Raw genomic sequence first — 22,590 nt, forward strand, 5'->3', positions numbered from 1 at the left:
GTTTATGACAGACGGAAGCTCTGTCACACGAAAATGTTTTTAATTTCTTGAAAAGTATCAAAACCGGTCCATATTTGATTTAGTTAAAAAGATCATTCATGGGGACCGGTCAAAGTGCCCTAAAAGGGCTAGAAATTGAAGAAAAAGCAGTGGAAATAACCGATTTTTGGACACATCACAGTGCTAATATTGACGGATCCAACCCCCAAAGTTTATCAGTTTTTATTAGCGAACCTTCTTTACACTCCACTGCCAGTTTCGGAAAACCTTCCCCCTTAGAGAAAAATGCCAAGGTATCTTTTTCTCCATATATTCCTATTTGTTTCACCACAATATTCGCTTAATTGATTTCCAGATTGCCTTGACTTTACACTCATTTATAATTTATCACTTGACATCTCTCTATTTATTTATTAGATTATTGATTTCTCATTTTTAGGCTTATTTTTATTTACTACATAATTTAAGTAGTTTCGATGAAGTAATTTAAAAATATTTCTCTGCAAATAAGATATTTTTTGCAATTTTGTTTTACTTCGTGAATCAAGGGCGGATCCAAAAATTTTAATTTTCTTGTCCAATGAATTTAAAGGACTTTTCAATTTTAATATATATAAGCGATAAATTGACGCTTTTTTGCCTGAAAATTACCTATTTAGTTATAAATTTGATTATTTTAAAAGAAACAAAACAATTCGGTTAAAATATCCTTTTTGGTTAAAAATGTAATTGTTTTGTTGAAAATTATTCTATGAAGGTTGAAACTTTATCTATTTCAGTAGAAAATTTACCTTTTTTTTTGAGATTCATATCTTAGTGTTGTAAATTCAACTGGAACCTTTTTTGGATGAAAATTTAAATATTTTTTTTTTTTTTTTGAAATTTTGAAATTCATTTATTTTAGTAGAAATTGCATCATTCTTGGATAAAAATGCAACTGTTTTGATAAAACATAGTGTTTTTGGGTTAAAACTTGAAATATTTTCTTAGAAAATTTACTTTATTTTCAAAATTCATATCTTAGTGCTGGTAATTTAACGCAAATATTTTTTTAATGAAAATTCAACTATTTTTTGTTGTTGAAAATTTGTCTTTAATTAAAAAATTCTTTTATTCTAATAGAAATTGCATCTTAAATGCAACTGTTTTGTTAAAAATTCGTCTTCTTGAGTTGAAACTTTAACTATATTCGTTGAAAATGTACTTTTTTCAAATTCACCTCTTAATGTTGATAAATTAACCGAAATCTTTTTTTCCCACGGAAATTCAACTATTTAATTTTTTTAAATAACAATTTGTCTTTTTAATGTAGAAAATTCATATATTTTAGTAGAAATTCCATCTTTCTTGGAGAAAAATCCAACTGTTTGGTTGAAAATTAAACTATTTTCGTAGAAAAATTACTTCTTGTTTAAAACTTTTATTTTAATTTTGAAAAGTCATACTAAAATCTCTTTGGGTGAAAATTCAACAATTTTTTAAAATGTAGTCTCTTATTTATGAATTCATATATTTTAGTAGAAATTGCATCTTTCTTAGATAAAAATGAACGGCTTTTTTTTTAAATTCGTCTTATTAGGATGAACGTTTAACTATCTTTGTAGAAAATTAACTTTTTACTTAAAATTCACATCTGCGTTGAAAATTCAACTGAAATATTTTTTGGATGAAAATTCAACTGTTTTTTTGTTGAAAATTTGTCTTTAATTTAAAAATTCATCTATTTTAGTAAAAATTGAAGGCTTCTTTTGAGAAATGCAACTGTTTGGTTAAAAATTGATCAATTTTGTTGAAAACTCATATTTTCGAATTGAAAATTCAACTGTTTTGAAAAAATATTTTCTTTTTAGATTAAAAATTCATCTCCTTTGGTAGAAATTTTACCTGTTTTGTTTGAAAATCCAACAAATAAAGATTTTTCACTCAAAAAATAAATAAAAGTTTATCTAAATTATTGAACCTTCAAACCAGAAGACAAATATTCTTTACAAAAATTCAATTTTCAAACAAAAAATATGACTGTTCAACAAAAAATTAATTTTCCACGAAACTGATGCATTTTTACGCGAAAAAAAGGAAATTTCAAACTAAAAAATTATTTTTTACAACAAAAAAAAACGGGAATTTTTAACTAAAAAATATCAATCTTACAAAAAATGGAAAAGTTACATTTTCTGTTAAAAAATGAATTCTAAACATCAACAAAAAAGAAGTGTTTTCCACTAAACAGTTAAATTTTCAACGAGACGTAAATCTTTAATAAAAAAAATTTTCACAGTGCAGTTTAACTTTGACCAAAGTAGTTGAATTTTCAATTAAAAAAGATTAATTTTCAACAATATAATTAAACTTCTAAACAACGTGATAAATTTTCAACTTAAAATATAAATCTTTAACAAAAAAGTGATTTATTAATAAAGCGATTCAACCAAATGTTTTAAACAAATTAGTTGAATACTCAAGCAAAGAAGAATGATTTTTAACCAAAAACTTACATTTTCATTAAAAAAATGAAATTTCTTCTATAGCAGATGAAGTTTTAAATCACAAAGATAAATTTTCAAAAAATAGATGAATTTTCTGTTGAAAAAGATTTTAATCGATTTTTCACGATCAAACTATGAAGTTTTTAAAAAGAAATAATTTTCTACCAAAAAATTGAATTTTCAATAAAAAAAAGACGAATTTTTAACCAAAAAGGATGACTTTTTAACAAAATGGTTGAATTCTCTAGCAAATAGTTGCTATTTTTTTATAAAAAAAAATGAAATTTAAAAATCCAGTTAACTCAGTAACATCAAAAATTGAATTTTTCGACAAAATAGTTGCATTTTTATCAAAAAATATGGAATTTATCTTAAAGCAGAAGAATTTTTTATTATAAAAAAGATGAGTTTTCAAATAAAAAAAAAATTCCAGTTAACTCAAAAATGGAATTTTTCTAACAAAAAAATAAGTTTCTACGAAAAAATTGAATTTTCAATCCAAAAAGACGAATTTTTTCAATAAAAATGGATGAATTTAAAAAAAAAAATGTTGAATTATCTAGCAAAGAGTAGCATTTTCATAAAAAAATATGAAATTTATCTTAAAGCAGAAGAATTTTTTATTATAAAAAAGTTGAGTTTTCATAAAAAAAATCCAGTTAACTCAGTAACATCAAAAATGGAATTTTTGTAACAAAACAATAATTTTTCACCAAAAAATTTAATTTTCAATCCAAAAAAGATTCCAGTTAACTCAGTAAAATCAAAAATTGGATTTTTGTAACAAAAAAATATGTTTCTACGAAAACATTGAATTTTCAATCCAAAAAGACGAATTTTTTCAATAAAAAAGGATGAATTTTTAACAGCATAGTGAAATTAACTACCAAATAGTTGCATTTTTATGAAAAAATATGGAATCTATCTTAAAGCAGAAAAATTTTCATTATAAAAATGTTTAGTTTTCATTTAAAAAAATTCAGGTAACTCAGTAACATCAAAAATGGAATTTTTGGAACAAAAAAATAATTTTCCACCAAAAAAATTGAATTTTCAATCCAAAAAGATGAATTTTTAACCAAAAAGGATGAGTTTTTAACCAAAATTGTTTAATTCTCTACCAAATGGTTGCATTTTTATCCAAAAAATATCAATTTTGTACTAAAACCGATGAATTTGCAATAAAAAAACCTATTTTTTTACAAGTGGAACTTTCATCCAAAAATATTTCAGTTCATTTTTCAACATCAAGATGTAAATTTTAAACAAAAAGTAAATTTTCTACGAAATAGTTGAGTTTTCAAGGAAATAGTATAACAGCTTAACTTCTAACGAAACAGTTGCATTTTTATCCAAAAAAAGATTTAATTTCTGCTAAAGCAGGTAAACTTTAAAATAAAAAAGACAAACTTTCAAAAAAAGAGTTGAATTTTCAACCGAAAAGTTAATGAAAAATGCAATTTTCTATTAATTAAAATAGACTGAGATTCTCGTAAATTCTCAGAGAATTTATTTCTCGATTATATTCTCTGTAATATTCTCACTCTCGTTGCCGTTCTCAAAGTAATATAACCGGCTCAGAACTCTAACTTTAATTTACAAAAAATGGTAATTTTCAAGTAAAATTGTGACTATGTAAGTGTATTTACCACCAGAATTAATTTTCTTCAACAAATGTTTTTTTTTTAAATCATATAAAGAAATAATTCTAAAGATAACTGTGGAAACAGTAATCTTCAACCAAACAAATTTTTTATAATAAAAATTAATTTTTTAACTAAAAAATTTAAAATTTGGTTAAAAGTTAACTTTTTTGTTGAAATTTCATATTTTCGGATTGGAAAATTCAATTATGTGGTAGAAAATTCAACTGCTTTGTAGAAGATTCGTTTTTTAGTGAGAATTTTTTAAATGAAAGTTTAACTGTTTTAAAATAGTTTAAAAGTTTATATATTAGGTTAAAAAACAAGATTTTCGGGTTAAAAACAAAGTTTTTATCTTAAAATTTTTAGTACTTGATAGGAAATTAACTTTTTGTCGAAACATCAAATTTTCGGATTGAAAATCTAACTGTTTTGTTTAGAAACTTCGTTTTTTTGTATTCAAAATTCAACTGTTTTGAAGAAATTTTTTTTATTGAATATTTATCTTCTTTGGTAGAAATTTTATATTTATTGGTTAAAAATGAAACTGTTTGGATGAAATTGTATCATTTAGTTCTAATTCAAAGCATTTAAAATTGAACAATCTTATCTTGAATTACAGAATTTCGAATCTGAATAATTTAATATTAAAAATTCGAAAATAGAACAAGTTGAAAACGTTAATATTTTCAGATTAGAATATTGAAAATTCGCAACATCTTTCCTCTGAAGATTATCATTTTAGTTATAAATTTTAATATTTGGTTGAAAATTTCATAATTTTCTCTAGAAGACATCCATTTTTTTATAAATGGTTTACAATTCCTATTTTGGTGTTAAAAAGTGAACTGGAATCTTCTTTGGATTAAAATTTGACTATTTAAAAAGAATTTTTTTTTGTTTAATTCATCTGTTTTCGGAGAAATTTCATATTTTTTAAAGAAAAATGCAAATTTCTCGGTTGAAAATTCAAATCTTTTTTGAAAGCTTGTCTTTTTGATTTTAAAATTCACCTGCTTTATCAGAAATTTGATCTTTCTTGGATAAAAATGCAACTGTTTGGTTGAAAACCCAACAAGTTTGTTAAAATTTATCATTTTTGGTTGGAAGTTCTATTGTTTAAATATAATATTTTGGTATTGAAAAAAGAACTGAAATACTTTCTGGATGAAAATTCAACTATCTTTTTAAAATTCGTTTTTCTTTTTATTTAATGAAAAATCCATCTATTTGAAGAAAAATGTCATCTTTTTTGGATAAAAATGTAATTGTTTGGTTGGAAATTACACTTTTTTTGTTAAAAAGTCATACTTTTTGGTTAAAAATTCTACTATTTTCTTAAAAATTTCACTATTTCGTCGAAAATGTACTTTTTGTTGAAACTTTATATTTTGGTGTTAAAAAATGAACTAAAATATTTTCTGGATGAAAGTTCCAGTTATAAAAAAATTTGACATTTTTATTACAAATTCATCTGTTTTAGTACAAAATTTAATATTTTTTGGAAAGAAATGCAACTATTTGGTAAACTTTATCTATTATAGAAGAAATTTATTTTATTTTTTAATGAAAATGCAACTTTTTGGTTAAAAATCATTCTTCATTGCTTGAGTATTTAACTAATTTGTTTGAAAGATTTAGTTGAATCACTTTGTTAATAAATAACTTTTCTGTTAAAGATTTATATTTTAAGTTGAAAATTCATCTCTTTGGTTGAAAGTTTAATAATTTGGTTGAAAATTAATATGTTTTTATTGAAAATTCAACTACTTAGCTAAAACTTAGATTGAATATTGAACTATTATGTTAAAAATTCAATTATTTTGTCTAAAAGGCATTTTTTTGTTTGAAATAAATTTAAAAATTTTTTAATTCGAAATTTGTATATGAAATACTGTTTTATTCCGTTTATAAAATATGCTATTGTAAAAATATAACAAAATTAAAATGCTGGTATTTGAATTTAAAGATTTGAAATGAAAAATTAGTTAAGGAAAAATCAGAGAATTTTGAGAATGTTCTCGGTACCGCATTTCTCCGCAAGAGGCGCTACAAGCGATGCAAACTAACTAAATTCGAATTCACGCGTCCAAGTTTTCCGAGAGTGAGGTCTCCTTCGTGGTTGAAAAATAACTTTTCTGTTAAAAAATCATATTTTTGGTTTGAAAATCAAACTTTTTTTGTAGAAAAATCACTTTTTACGGTTTTCAAAGAGACTTAATTTTTTTCTAAACATTTCTAACAAGTTTTCAATCACTTGCTTAGGCAGGGTGGCCGCTGGACGAGGAAAACGGGAATTTTTTGAGAGCGGGATAAACCGGGAAAGAACCGTGAATTTTTTTTACCGTGAATTTTACAAATTTGTAGAAGAAAAATCTTTCCACGTTCGATTTGAACAATTTTCAAATAATTAGTGGATTTTTATGTTTTTCAATTATGGTATTATTTGGCTTACAATGCATAATTCAAAATTTTTTTACTTTAAAAACTTTTGTTTTTAAGCTCACATTTTTAATTTAAAGAATTTTCAAATGCTTTCTTAAAGATTTGAACAAATAAAAAAAGCCTTTGATGTTGAAAATTTTGGATAAGAAACGTTTTTATTTAATAAATAAATACATTTTTTTAATTTATCTGTACTTGAAGTAATAAAAAATGAACAAAAACAATTTGACAAAACGATTTTAAATCAGTTCAAAATTTAAGAATTTTCAGATTTTAACGTTAAAACTTAAATGGTTTCAATTTGAAAGTCTTAGTCTTTAACAAATTTGAAGGTGTGACTGAAAGTTTATAAACTACTTTCAACTTAAAAATAACTTCATAATAATATATTCTTAATTAAAGTATTTTATTAAATTATAAATATTGTTTCAGTCTAAAATATTCCATTTTCAACCCATTCAATTTGAAATTTTTAATTAAAAAAAAAAAAAGATTAATTATTGAATATTTAGCAATATTTGAATTTTTATTTAAGACAAGTAAATTGAAATCAAATATTTAAAAGTAAAGAATCTTGAACTGAATTGCTTAACATAGAAGATGTATAATTTACAAATGAACATTTGCAGACAAAATTTCAGTAATTTTAAGAGAAATTTAGGAGTTTTTAAAAGATTAAAAATTATCATGGAAATTTTAGAAAGTTTTCTTAAAATCTTCTAGAAACTTTTTTGAAAATTTTGTTTAAATTTTGAAAAACTTCTTAAATATTCTCTTAAAATAATTTTTCGAAATGAAAAGTTATTCTTAATTTACCTCGGAATCTTAAGAAAATCATGGTGGCCGCTGGACCGAGAAACCGTGAATTTTCTTAGACCGGGAAAAACCGGGAAATGACAGTGAATTTATTTCTTGACCGAGAATTTTACAAATTTTCAGAAGAAAAATCTGTCCATGTTGGTTTTCAACATTTTTAAAAATAATTAGTTGAATTGATATCTTTCAATTATGATATCATTCAGTTTATAATGCATAATTCGAAAATCTTTTACCTGAAAAATTCTTCATTTTAGATTTTTATTTTCAAGCTTATATTTTTAATTTAAAGAATTTTAACGTTCAGTCTTGAAGACTTAAGGAATTAAAAATTAAAAACGTTTGAAGTTGAAATTTTTTGATGAAAAATTGTTTTATTTTATCAACTATAAATATAAATAAATGATGTTTAAAATGGATCTGTACTTTAAGTATTAAAAGCTGAACAATAATTGATTTGATAAAACGATTCTAAATCTGTTGAAAGTTAATAAAGAATTTCGAGATTCGTAATTAATTCGTAATTAAAGTTTTTTATCAAATTAAAAATATTGCTTCAGTCTAAATTATTCAATTTTTAACCCATTTAATTAAAAAATTTGTTATTAAGAAAAGGGATAATTCTTTAATAATTAGCAATATTTGACTTGTAATTTAAGAAGACTAAATTGAAGCTTAATATTTTAAAGTAAACAATTTGAAACTTAATTGTTTGACATAGAAAGCTTTGCATTGTTAAAATTTCGAAAAGCTTTTAACATTTTAAAGTCATAATTTTTATGGTTCTACTTAATAAAATGTTTAATTTGTAAGCGCAATTGTTGAATTTTGATGTATAAATAATAATTGTACACTTATTATTTGTAGAAAAAATTTGAGTAGTTTTAAGAGACATTCAGAAGTTTTGAAAAAATTCAAAATTAATTTAAAACTTAAAATGATATCAATTAATTTAAACAAAGTTTGAGAAAAAAAAATTCAGAACTTCTAAACATATGTTAAACTGAATACAATTTTTCCTACAATATTTAGAAAATCTTAAATTTTTTTTTAAATCCTTCTCTTGAAATATTTTTAAATATTCAGTTAAAATAATTTTAAAAAATGAAGAATTATTTTTAATTTTCCTAGGAATGTTAAGAAAATGTTTTTATTCGTTTGGAGTATTTCACAATTCTTAAAAAGCCTCTACATTTTTTGTAAAGTGCAAATATCTACATTTTGTTTTAAATTAGGTTGTGAATATTTGTGTCGAAATTTCGTTACGAATAACCAAATTTTTTCGGTAAACACACTTTGTTAAAATTATTTCAAATCATTTCAAGTTCTAAATTAATTTTTAATCTTTTCGAAACTTCTGAATGTCTCTTAAAATTACTCATATTGTTTCTAAAAATAATAAGTATTCAATTGTTATTTAAAAATCCAAATTGTAAGGACATTTTTTTCATTCGCAGAATTTTCTCAAATTTGTGGGATAAATTCAATTAATTTTTAAAGTTATTGATAGGTTTTTAAAAAATTTGAAAAATAAAGCTAAATTTGAAAAAATTTTTAACTACCTATAGATTTCTCAAGATTTTGAAATGCAATTTTAAAGTTTTTCAAGGATGCTTAAGCTATTTAAAATGAAAATAATTTAAATTCTAACTTCAGAACTTTTAAGTTGAAAAAAATTGATGTTGTTTTTTTATTACTTGTTATTTTACTGTTTAGCTTTATATTTCGATTTTTAAAATTTTATTGACCAGGAAAAGTATTTGCGAACCGGGAAAACACTGGGAAATGGCCGTGAATATTGTTCTTTGATTAAAACGTTCACCCTGAAAATGTTTTTATTCTTTTGAAGCCTTTCACAATTCTTGAAAAGAATAAAAAATTTTTGTTTAAAATCTGCGAAAATCTACATTTTGTTTTATATTAGGCTATAATTTCAAGTTTTACATTAAGTTTGAATCTTTTCAAAACTTCTACATATCTCTTAAAATTACTCAAATTTCGCCTATAAATAATAAATGTTCAATTGTTATTCATACATCCAAATTGTATAGAAATTTTCTAAGATTTGCAGGATTTTCTGAAAATTGTAGAAAAAATTCAATTAATTTTGACCGATATTTAGAAGTTCTGAAAAAATTTCCAACATAATTTTAAATTTAAAACAAATTTAAAACAGCTTCTGGATTTCTCAAGAGTTTAAAATAAAATTTTGAAGCTTTCCAAGGTTGTTTAAACTATTTTAAATGAAAATAATTGAATTTCCAATTTAAGAATTATTCAGTTAAATTTTTTTCAATTTTTCAATATTTAACGTTTCTAGCTTAAAATTCCTTAAAATGATATATTTTGAAAATTTTAAAGTTCATTGATTGATTTTTTATTTAGAGCATTGAAAATGATAGCGTAGATTTATATTTTTTTATATCGAAAAATGTTAGCACCTTCAATTTTATACGCGTAAATTATCGAGCATTTGAATACAACAATTTTGAATTAAAAAATTTTAAATTTCAATTTTAAAAATTCAAAATTTAGCTGCTCCACTTTGAGTCTTTCATTTGCAGCTCAGTTTTTATTACCTCAAGTGGAGAGTTATGTTGCTTTAGTGTTCCATTTTTTAAATTCCATTGACCGTGAAAAATGTTTGTGGACCGGGAAAAACCCGGAAAATGACCGGGAACAATTATGTTTTAGAATTTGATGCTGCATCGGCATCCTTGCATCTTAAAATACGTTTCTTCCTGGCCCAAGGGAAGCAAATTTTTCCTTGCGACCGAGGAAGTAAAACCGCTCGTTCAAGTAATCGGAGGACAAACAACTCTCCAAATTTGTATCGGCTTATACAGCATCCTTCGTGCCTTATTGTTTCTCCATGAAAAAGCTTCAGCGTCGCACAATAATATTTGTAGCAGTGCCATATACGTAACAACTGATGGATGTTGGAAATTGGGCGGCTTGGAATATCTCTGTCGATTTGCAGAATTGACCCCCGCTTACTTTAGGAAAATAAAAAATTATCGCTATGAAAAAGCCATTTCTCCAGAAGAAGATGAGTCAATGACAAGCATTTCTACTGAACCCGCATCCATCGATCGATACGCTTTCGGTGTTTTAGCCGAAGATGTTTTACGATTAAAAAATGCTGGTATGTAAAACGTTAAAGTGACTTGATTAAAAAATCAAGACATTATTACATTTATCAGCTCCTTCAATCTCTAATTTCACCCCGCGCCTAATACTATTTTACCTTTCGCTTAAATTTACAGAGAAATTAATTTTCAGTCTAAAAGAGAAATTTTTAAACACTTAAATTAATTTTCTACCAAAAAAGGTCAATTTTAAACAAAATACGTATATTTTCAATATAATGGTTCAATTTGTAACAAAAGAAGTGAATTTTCAACTAAAATTAGGAGTCGTTGACCAAAAACAATGAATATTCAATTAAGAAGATTAATTTTCGATCAAAAAAGAAGAATAGTTATATTCACATTAAAAAAATTAATTACTAATTGTAAAAAACGAACTTTCAACAAAATATATAAATTTGCAATAAAAAATTAATTTTTAACTAAAACAAGGAATCTTTAACAACAATAAAAAATGATTTTTGAACAAAGTAGATTCATTTTCTACCAAAACATGCATTTTTAACTAAAAAATATCATTTTTCAACCGGAAATAAAATAATTATATTTACAGTTAAAAATTTAATTTTTAACCATAAATAACGAATTTTTAACTAAAAAAGTTAAATTTCCTATCAACAAAATTAATTGTCAAACAAAAAGTTGAATTTTTGACAGAGAAGAATAATATTCTGACAAAAATGGAAAAGCTGTTTTTATTTAGAAGATTATTAATATTTCACAAAAAACGCATTTTTAACAAAGTAGTTACAGTTTTAACTAACAAAAAAATTTATTTTTCAATAAAATACACGAATTTTCATCTAAAAATAACCAAACAAAAAATAAATTTGAACAAACAGTAAAAAAAAAGAATTTTCAACAAAATATTTAAATTTCCAAACAACGAAATGAATTGTCAATCAAAAAGATGATTTTTTAACCGAGAAGACTAATAATCTAACAAAAATATGAATTTTCAATGAAGAAAATGTAAATTTCCGTCCAAGAATGGAACAGTTATATTTTTATTTAGAAAAATATTAATTTTTGACAAAAGAAAAACGAATTTTTAACAAAATAGTCACTTTAACAAGAACAAAAATAATTGCTAATAAAATAAAATACATGAATTTTAATCTAAAAAAATTTGTCTACCCAAAATTGAATATGTTGTTTAATTTTTAGTTAAACAATTAATTTCTGGCCAATTAAAACCCAATCTACTTTTAATGAAGAAGTTGAATTTTCGGCGAAAAATGTAATAGTTGATATTTTAAACAAAAAATATTTTAACTTATAACCAAAAACAGTTGAACTTGACCAATACTAATAATTTTCTACCAAAAAAAGATGAATTTTCAACAAGAAATAGTTAAATTTTTAACCAAAGAAATTAAATTTTTAACCAAACACGGCGCAGTTAAATTTTCAGCCGAAAAAATAATAAAAAAAAAAAGATTTGTCAATAAAGTCGTTAAATTTTTAACAAAAGAAAAGGATTTTCAACTATAACGGTGAATTTTCAATTGAAAAATGAATTTTGAACCAAAAGGTATAATTTTCGTACAAACAGATTGATTTACAACCATAAAGATTAATTTCTTTATAAAAAAGACGAATTTTCAACAAAATATGTGAATTTTCAAATAAACAATGTCATTTTTCAACTCGAAATAAAATGATTACATTTATAATTAAAATTTTAAAAATTTTAACTATAAAAACGAATTTATATCGAAATGAAATTAATTTTTATGGAAAAAATGACAAATTTCCGAACAAGATGTATGTCTTTTCTACCAAAAAGATGAATTTTTAATCCGAAAGGGTGAATTTTTAACAACATAGTTGAACTTTCGACGGAAAATATGATTTTTTAACAAAAAAATGTAATTCCTAAACAAAAAGTTCAATTTTGTACCAAAGTCTTGAATTTTCAAGCAATTTGAACTTTTGGATAAAAAATATAAAATGTTAACCAAATAGCTAAGTTTTAAACTGAAAAAAAATGAATTTTCAACCAAAAAAGGAATAGATTAATAGTCAGCTTAAACAATTTACTTTCAACCAAACATGAAACGAATTTTCATCAAAATAGTTTAATTTTCAATCAAAGAAATGAATTTTTAACTAAAATTAGGAATCGTCACCAAGAACAATGAATATTCAACTAAGAAGATTAATTCTCTGCCAAAAAAAGAAGAATTTTCAACAAAATACGTGATTTTCCATTTAAAAAAGATAATTTTTCAACCAAACAAATGAATTGTTGAAGAAAAAAAAAAAAGAATTTTCATCAAGAAGACTAATATTCTATCAAAAGGATGATTTTTCAACGAAAAAAGATCAATTTTCGACCAAAAATGAAACAGTTATATTTTTATTTAAAAGAATATTAATTTTTAAGAAAAAACGAATTTTTAACAAAATAGTTCAAGTTTTAACCAACAAAAAATTAATTTTCTATAAAATGCATGAATTTTCAACTGAAAAAAAATGTCAAGCAAAAATTGAAGTTACATTCTTAGTTAAAAAATTAATTTTTAAGCTAATTAAAAACGAATTTTCAACAGATCAGTTGAATTTTCAAACAAAAAACATGTTTTTTTAAAAATAAAATTGATGAAACATGAACCAAAGAAATACATTTTTAACAAAGTATTTCCGCTTTGAACGAAGAAGTTGAATTTTGAACGAAAAAGTAATAGTTTATATTTCAATCAAAAAATATTTTAACTTGAAACCAAAAAGTTGAAATTAAACAATCAAATACATTTTCTATCAAAAAGATGAACTTTTAATGGCGCAGTTAAATTTTCAACAAAAAATTAATTTTTACCAAAGAATACGATTTTTCATTAAAATATTTTAATTTTTTTACAAAAAAAAATGGATTTTCAACTATAATAGTGAATTTTCACTTGAAAAATGAATTTTTAACGAAACAGTACAATTTTCGAACAAATCGGTTAATTTTTAACTATAAATATTAATTTTCTGAAAAAAAGAAGGAATTTTCAACAAAATATGTGAATTTTGTACTATAAAATATCAATTTTGAACCATAAGAAACTAATTTTTAGAAAAATCGTTAACATTTTAACCAAATAAATCAATTTTCAATTCAAAGAATGATTTTTTTCACCACGAAGATTAATATACTACCAAACAATACAAATTTTATCAATTTTTAACTAAAGAAGATAAATTTTCAGTTAAAATAAATTAATTTTAAAAATAAAAGAAAGAATTTTTAACAAAATAATTAAATTTTTAACTGGAACCAAGTAGTTGAATTCTTGATAAAAAAGATCAACTTTCAACGATAAATTTTGTTAATGCTTAATTTTAATGGTTGAAGATTGAACAATTTTTTTGGAAATTTCTTTTCTTTTTGACTGAAATAATTTTTTTTTTATATGAAAATTTAACTGTTTCATGTTTGGTTGAAAATTGATCGTTTTTAGCTGACTTCTTTGTCAAAAATTCACATTTTTTGGTTTTCCGAAATTCATTTCTTTGCTTAAAATTTCATTTTTAAATTGAAAAATAGTTGTTTAACTGAAATTTATTATTTTTAACTGAAAATTTAACTATTCTATTTTGTCTCAAAAATTGATTGGATGAAAATTCCTCTGTTTGATTGAAAATTTAATTGCTTTAATAAAAATTTGTCTTGTTTGCATAGAAAATTAAACTATTGGGTTAAAAACTATTTTTTTGGTTTAAAAACGCATTAATTTAGTTAAAAAGTAATATCTATGCCTTAGAATTTAATTGTTTTCTGGAAAATTCGTCTCTTTTTATAGAAAATTAATCTTGTGGGTTGAAAATTCATTTCTTTCACTGAAAATGAATTTTTAAAGCTTAAAATTTATCTATTTTTGTTTGTTGAAAATGTGTCTTCTTTAAAATAAATTTAACCTTCTTGGTTAAAAACTGCATCTTTCTTTGGAAATGAACCTATTTTGTTGAAAATTTATCTTTGTTTGTTAGAAATTTCATCTTTTGGGTTGAAAATTCAACTGTTGCGTTAAAATTTTTTTTATTTTTGAAGATTAATTTTAATTAATTATAATTTTTGTTTTTCTTTCAGATGACGTCCCAGGCTTAACAGACTTTAAGGACTTTTGTAAAGAGCGCCTAAAAACGACAGATACTTCTGCAATCGCCTCATTATCCTCTTTACTTAATCATCCATTTTTTTCTCACGATTTTATGAAAATTCACGCATTTTTAACAGAACTGCCATTGAAAAACGAGACTGAGAAAGAAGAATTCTTCTTGTAAGGGATAATTATCTAGTTTTTCGATTTTTTTTTCTTACTTATGTGATTCATTTATATATTACATTTTTTTATTTATTTTGCAGAAACGTTGTGCAAAAACTGGAAAGTTTTCCTGAGAAGATTGTGGCCGAACAGTTGGGAAAATTATTATTGTCGAGATTAGTTTTGTTAGACCGAACAGCTCAGACGAAGCTTTTGCCTTTTGTGTTAAAACCGAAAAATGAGCAGGGTAAGAACTAAATTTTCAATCGTAATAATTTTAATTTAAAAAGCTCCTTTTTGAAAAATTATTTACAAATTTAAAATGAGTTTGATTTCAACTTTAAAAAAATCTGTATTTCAATTATTAACTTTTTAAATTATATTTAGTTTATAATGTGTGATTTATATTTATTTTTAAGGTAACACAGATTTTTGGTTGAAATTCCATTGATATAAATATAAAAATATAAATAATTTACAGGTTTTAACATTAAAAATAGAACTCTTTCAATTCAAAACCAATTTAAATGACCGATTAAAAATTTATAAACTATTTTATCATTTTTAAATAACTTCAAATTAATAGGTTTATGGTTAAAAGCTTTTATTATATTACAAATTTTATTCAAATAGAAAATCTTAAACATTTTCAAGAGATAAATTTAAACTTTGAACGTTACAATTTTTATTTTAATATTTTAAAATTGTCCAATTCGTGAGTAAAATTGATAAATTTTTAACTACGCTAGGTTTTTAAGATTCCTTGGAAAATTCAAAACGATTTTTTATTTTGAAAAATTAATGTTAAGAGAATATTAAGATTCCTTGCAAAATTCAAAACGATTTTTTATTTTGAAAAATTAATGTTAAGAGAATATTTAAAAAGATTTTTTAAAAGATTTCCAAGATTGTAAACAAAATCTGGAAGATTTTAAGAATTATTAATTTTTTTAATGTTTAGAAGCTTTTTATGGATGATGAAAGGTTTTACTATATTAAAAAAGTTTTCCTGATATTTATAGAAAAATTTTTAATTATTTTTTCTTTTGAAAAATTAATTTCAATAAAAAATTTTTCTTTTAATTAAATATTTCACGCATGTTGAAAATTCATCTTTTTTGTCGAATTTAACTGTTTTTAATTATAAATTAAAATATTTTATGGATGAAATAACAAGTACAACATTTTTTTGATAGAAAAATCTTTTTTTTTTTACTGAAAATTTAACATTTCAGTTGAAAGTTTAACCATTTTATTGAAAATTAGTTGGTTTGCTTAGTTGAAAATTAATTTTTTTAACTATAAAAATATATTCGATCATTTTAGTTAAAAATTGAACTCTGGTTAAAAATTTTTTTTTTTAACTAAAAATGTAACTATGCGAATTTTTGTTGAAAATTCATATTAATTTTTTTAACTCAAAGTGGAACTATTTCATTTTTGGTTAAAAGTTTATCTTTTTTAGATTAAAATTGAACTATTTGGTTGTAAATTTTCTTTTTAGTTGAAAATTAATCTTTTAGTTTCAAATTTTGTCTTTTTAGTTTAAAATGCATATACTCTAGTTAAAGATTCTTCATTTTAATTGAAAATTCAAAACTTTGATTGATATTTTTTTTGGTGATAAATTAATTTTTTTAAACTAAAAATTTGACTATTCCTTATTTTAACTGATCTTTTTTAGTTAAAAATTCAAATATTTGGTTGAAAATTCGACTATTCCAGTTAAAGATTTATGATTTTAGTTGAAAATGTATCACTCTCTTTCAAATCGCAACATTTTTGTTAATTAGTTTTTTTGTTTAAAATATATTTTTTTTAATGACAATGTAATTATTTCAATTGAATAATCAATAATGTTAATTGAAAATTCATCAGTTTAGTTGAAAATTAATTTTTTTAACTGAAAATATAATTATTCCATTTTTAGTTGAAGTGTGGTCTTTTTAGTTTAAAATTCAATTATTTGGTTGAAAAGTCTTGTATTTCCTTGAAAAATCGTCTTTATAATAGAAAATTAATCTTATTCTTTAAAAATTCATCCTTTTGATTGAAAAATTATGTATTCCGGTTAAATGTTTATAATTTTTATTTGAAAATTCATCTTTTTGGTTGAAAATAAAAATACTCGGTTGAAAGTTAAACTCTTTTGTTAAAAATTCATTTTTTAAATGTTGAAGATTCATAATTTTAGTTATAAATTCATCAATTTGATTAAAAATTAATTTTTTAAACTGAAAATATAAGTATGACATTTTTGGTTGATATTTGATATTTTTTAGTTCAAAATTTAACCATTTTATTTGAAAATTTATCTTTTTATTTGAAAATAAAAGTATTTGTTTAAAAGTGAAACTCTTGTTAACATTTTGTTTTGTTTAATTTTCATCTATTTCAGGTGAAATCTCATTACTTTATTTAAAAATTCATCACTTTGGTTGCAATTTTTTGTTCTTTTTGGTGGAACATTAATTTTCTAATCGAGAATTTTTAATTTTTTGTTGAAAAATGTTCTTTTGTAGTTCAAAATGCAAAAATTTGGTTGACAATTGATATTTTTTAGTTGAAAATTCAACTAATTGGCTGAGAATTCATGTGTTTTGTTACAAAATTGACTTTTTTGGTCGAAATTAATTTTCTTGGTTGAAAATTAAACTATTGCAGTTAAAGATTGATCAATTTAGTAAAAAATTCATCTTTTTTTGTTTAAAATGCAGCTGATTCAGTTGGATTCATAATTTTAGTCGGAAATTCATTAGTTTAATTAAAAATTAATTTTGTTAATTGAAAATTCAAGTGTTTTATAATAATATGAATTATTTTAGTTGAAAATTTATTTTCTTGGTTTAAAATTATAGTACTTGGTTAAGAGTTAAACTCTTTTGTTAAAAATGCATTTTTTGTTTAATTTTCATCTATTTTAGTTAAAGGCTTATTCATCTTTTTAAATTCATTAATCAGGTTGATTTTTTTTTCAAAATTAATTTTTTTTCAAAATTAATTTTTTTAACAAAAACTTTCATTTTTGTTTGAAAACTGATATTCTTTAGTTAAAAATTCAACTATTTGGTTGTGATTTCATGTCTTTTGTTGAAAAATCGACTTCATTGCTGGAAAATTAATCTTTTTTGTTGAAAATTCAACTATTTAGTTAAAAATTCACCTATCTGTTCGAAAACATTATTTTTACTTGGAAAATTAAGAATTTGAAGTGGGTAGAATTAAATTTAATATAGTACCCATATTATTTTTACCTATATGTTGTAGATTTTAAGTATAATATAAGAAGATAAAAAAAATAGTTTTGCAATATTATTTAAATTTATGGCCAATTCAAGAAGTGATTAATTATATTTTTAGTATTACTTAATTGTCAGGGAATTTTTTTTCTAGGTTTTGAGTAGACAAAAATAGTAGGTAAAAATTACGGTAAATTCTAGTAAATTACCGGTAAATTACGGTACAAAATTTAATGTTTTTAATTGAAAATTTTAATTTTTGGTTGAGAATTTTATTAAAAATTTGTCTTTTTTGGTAACTCTTGAATTTAGTTAAAAAAATTTTTTTCGGAAGAAAAATCAATCTTTTTGGTTAAAAATTTATTGAACTGTTCTGTTGCAAATTCCTTTTTTTGGTTGAAAAATTACTTTAGTAATTGCAAAATTACCTATTCCATTTTTGATCGAAAATGGTTCTCTTTCAGTAAAAATTGATTTTTTTTTTAATTGAACTATTTTGTTAAATATTCGTTGTTTTTTTGTGTGTTGAAAATTAATTTAGTTTAGTTGGAAATTCAATTTTAGGATTGAGCGTTCTTGTATCTCGTTAGAAATTCGTCTTTTTTCGTATAGCATTAACTTTTTTAAAATCCAAGGTGGCCACTGGACCGGAAAACCGGGAAATGACAGTGAATTTTTTTTTTACCGGGAATTTTACAAATCTGTAGAAAAAAAAACCTGTCCACGTTCGATTTCAAAAGTTTTTAAATAATTAGTTGAATTTTTATGTTTTCCAAATTTTTTTAGTTTAAAAATTTCTTATTTTTAAGCTCAAATTTTTAATTTAAAGATTTTTTAAATGATTTCTTAAAGACTTGAACAAATAAAAAATAAAAGCCTTTGATGCTCAAAATTTTGGATAAAAAACATTTTTATTTAATAAATAAATAATTTTTGTGATTTATCTGTACTTTAAGTGATAAAAAGTGAACCAAAAACGATTTGACAAAACGCTTTGAATGTTACAATTTTAGATTTTGTATTTGAAAAAAGCTTAATTTGTACGTGAAATTTTAAAATTTTGATGTCTAATTTACAAATGAACATTTGTAGAAAAAATTTGAGTAATTTTAAGAGATATTTAGGAGTTTTAGAAAGATAAAAAATTATCATGCAAATTTTCGAAAGTTTTCTTAAAATCTTCTAGAATCTTTTTTGAAAAATTTATTTCAATGTTTCAAAAACTTTTTAAATATTCTCTGAAAATAATTTTTCAAAATGAAAAATTATTTTTAATTTTCCTAGGAATCTTAAGAAAATTTTTTTATTCTTTGGAAGCCTTTCACAATTCTTAAAAAGAATCTAATTTTTTTTGTTTAAAATCTGCGAAAATCTATATTTTGTTTTTATATTAGTCTATCATTTAAAGTTTTACATTAAGTTTGAATCTTTTGAAAACTTCTAGATATCTTTTAAAAATACTCAAATTTCGCCTACAAATAATAAATGTTCAATTGTTATTTATACATCCAAATTGTAAAGAAATTGTCTAAAATTTGCATGATTTTTTGAAGATGATAGAAAAAATTCAATTAATTATGAGAGATATTTCGACGTTCTGAAAAAATTACCAAAATAATTAAAAATTTAAAACCAATTTAAAACAAGTTCTAGTTTTTTCAAGATTTTCAAATAAAATTTTGAAGCTTTCCAAGGATGTTTAAACTATTTAAAAAGAAATTAATTGAATTTCTAATTTAACAAGTGCACAGTTAAAATTTTTACTATTTTTCAATATTTGATGTTTCTAGCTTAAAATTCCTTAAAATTATATAATTTTGAAAATTTTAAAGGATTGCTTTTTTAATTTAGAGCATTTAAAATGATAACGTGGATTTATATTTTTCTATATTTAAAAATGTTAGTATCTTCAATTTTATACATGTAAATTATTGAGCATTTGAATACAAAATTTTTGAATTAAAAACTTTAAAATTTCAATTTCATAATTTAAAAATTGAACAGTTCTACTTTGAGTGCTTTAATTAAAAACTCAGTTTTTATTACCACAAGTGGAAATTTTTTAAGCTTTATTGTTCCATTTTTTAAATTTCATTGGCCGTGAGAAATGTTTGCGAACCGGGAAATGAACGGGAATTTATTTCGTCGATTAAAACTGCCACCCTGAAATCGAAATTTCATATTTTTTGTATAAAAAATTCTATTTAGCTGAAAATTCAACTATTTGGTGGAGAATTTATGTATTTTACTAAAAAAAAATGTCTACTTTGAAAGAAAATTCATTTATCTGGATAAAAATGCAATTTTTTAAACATCACCATAAAAATTTGTTTGAATTAATATTCAAATTCATGGACTTTAGAGACAAATTTAAGAAATGAGTGATTACATTTTTAGTATTCTTTAATTATTATTTTATCGATGTTGCTATATTTAAGAATATATTGTATTATCATTTGTCAAAGCTTTCTAAATTTAACATATTAATTGAATTCCTAGAAACGGGGAAAACAATTATTTACTATGATTAACAATGATGTATTATAAAAAATTATAGCTGGAAAACCGGGATGGGGGGGGGGGGATCATATTTTAATTTGAAGAAAGATAAAATTTTTCTAAAAAAGAAAGGAAAAAAATTATTTTTTTGGACCTTTTCTTTTTTATTTCTTTTGCCTTTTTTTATTCTTACTATTATCAAATCACAATTAATGAGTGCCGAAACGTTGGTGATTATTTTTTACAAATTTTTTTTTTTAATTCTGATTTGATAATAATAAAATTAAAAAAAAAAACAAAAGAAATAAAAAAGAGAAGGAATGGAATTTGGTTGGCTGCCTTCTCAATTGTCTTTCCTCTTTTTTATTTTTATCAAACAAAAAAAAGAATTCTTTTCTTTTTTTTTAGGAAAATTTGTATCTTTTTTTTTTAATTGCAATAAAAACATTTTACAGTTTTATTTTTTAGAAATTCTGCACATTAACTTGATTATGAGACGTTAAAGGGGCTTTTGAAATTTTATTTCTCTCTCATTTAAATTTCTTAAATTTCGATCCCTTATTTACCAGATTGCCAAGACCAAGGACTTTTCACAGTGCCAACTTTCAAAGTCCACCTGATACCAAAACTGCTTCAAATGTTTTGCGTTCGCGACGCCTCAATTCGATTATTGCTCCTCTCTCACTTAAATTCTTTCGTCCACGTCTTCGAAAAAGAAGAATTGAAGTGCCGAGTCCTGCCGGAACTTCTCGTTGGAATTAAGGACAACGACGACTACCTGGTTGGCACAACTTTGCGAGCCCTCGCCGATCTTATTCCGATTTTGGGCGCAGCGACCGTGATCGGCGGAAGTAGAGCCAAGCTTTTTACGGACGGTCGTCCGAAGAAATTGCAGAGGCTCAAAAAATCAAATCATAATATAAACGCCAGTCCGGAGGCAACTAGAATTGCAGATAGGTCGATGCTTTCGTTGCCGGAGAGACCGTCGCCCGATGGAGGGGAAGATAGAGCGGAATTAAGTTTTTCCAACACTGAGGAGGAAAATTGGTCGGATTGGGAAGGCCAGGAAGTTCAAAAGAAAGCCAGTGACGTCAAAAGTCTCGAGTCTGCGATAAATGGGTCGCTAGACGACAATTTCAAGCCCCTGGTTTCAATTTATCGACCCGATCTCGTGAATTTTGGTGATTCCGTGGAGGAAATTTTAATTCCTCCTAAGATTGTTGATAAAATTAAGTATTCAAAAAAGCCCATCTCCGACATTTCGGAACTTGATATCAAAAACTCGAAATCGATGAATCACAAAGATGAATTTGATTTCTTTACTGATATGGAGCCCGTGATTCAAAAACCGCAAGTACTCCACGTGGAGGAAGTAACTCATAAGAATATTTTTGATGTTAATTTGACGAATCAGAGTGCTGATACGGAGGAAGATAATGGCTGGGGGGATGATTTAAATGATTGGGATGTTGATGATAGCGTGGAATCGAAGGAGTAGGATTTATTCATAAAAATTATTTTCAGTCATGTAAATACATAATTTTTTTTTAAATTTTAATTACGAGCAGAGTTAGGGCCTTGTAATGATTATACGTTTCTCTACTTTATCAACATTTTTTCTCAACTGAGAGGCATTAAGGGATGATTTTATTGTCTTGGATTTTTGGAAAAACAAAAGAAATATTTATTTTTCCGAAATTTTTGGTGTATTTTCGGAAATTTAGAAAGACAGAAACATGACTTAAGTTTTGGAAAAAATTCGGTATGGTAGGAATCGGGTAAGTATTGAATCGTCTTAATAACAATTTTTTTGTATCCATCTTGTTCAAATGTAAATAATAATTTTTGGGTCTTTCTTCCAATTTCTTTGTTATATAATTTGAGATTTTTTTTTCTGGAGTTTAATTTTTTTGAGAGATGTCTATTGATGAAAGTAAGAATATTTTTTGTATGAAAATGCGAATGATTGTTGTAAAAAGCAAAATTAAACATTTACTGTGCGGCGTTTACGGGACTTTTAAGTAAAATATGTATTGTAAATAAAATTAGAACGTTTTTCA

General features: G+C 23.4%; 1 protein-coding gene across 1 annotated transcript; it reads left to right on the plus strand.

Annotated features, from left to right (window-relative positions):
- LOC117180163 (protein-associating with the carboxyl-terminal domain of ezrin) lies at positions 1-22,590 on the plus strand. Its single transcript, XM_033372512.1, has 5 exons — positions 1-293; positions 10,085-10,535; positions 14,618-14,807; positions 14,894-15,039; positions 21,100-22,590. Exons 1-5 carry the CDS (start codon positions 99-101, stop codon positions 22,026-22,028), a joined length of 1,911 nt encoding a protein of 636 aa, XP_033228403.1. The 5' UTR covers positions 1-98; the 3' UTR covers positions 22,029-22,590.

The sequence above is a fragment of the Belonocnema kinseyi genome, chromosome 9, assembly GCF_010883055.1.
Source record: "Belonocnema kinseyi isolate 2016_QV_RU_SX_M_011 chromosome 9, B_treatae_v1, whole genome shotgun sequence".
Taxonomy (NCBI): domain Eukaryota; kingdom Metazoa; phylum Arthropoda; class Insecta; order Hymenoptera; family Cynipidae; genus Belonocnema; species Belonocnema kinseyi.

Coding starts and splice junctions, on each gene's coding strand:
- LOC117180163 (XM_033372512.1), top strand. CDS start 99: ATGGGGACCGGTCAAAGTGCCCTAAAAGGGCTAGAAATTGAAGAAAAA. Junction 294..10,084: donor CCTTAGAGAAAAATGCCAAG/GTATCTTTTTCT, acceptor ATTATGTTTTAG/AATTTGATGCTGCATCGGCA. Junction 10,536..14,617: donor TTTACGATTAAAAAATGCTG/GTATGTAAAACG, acceptor TTTTTCTTTCAG/ATGACGTCCCAGGCTTAACA.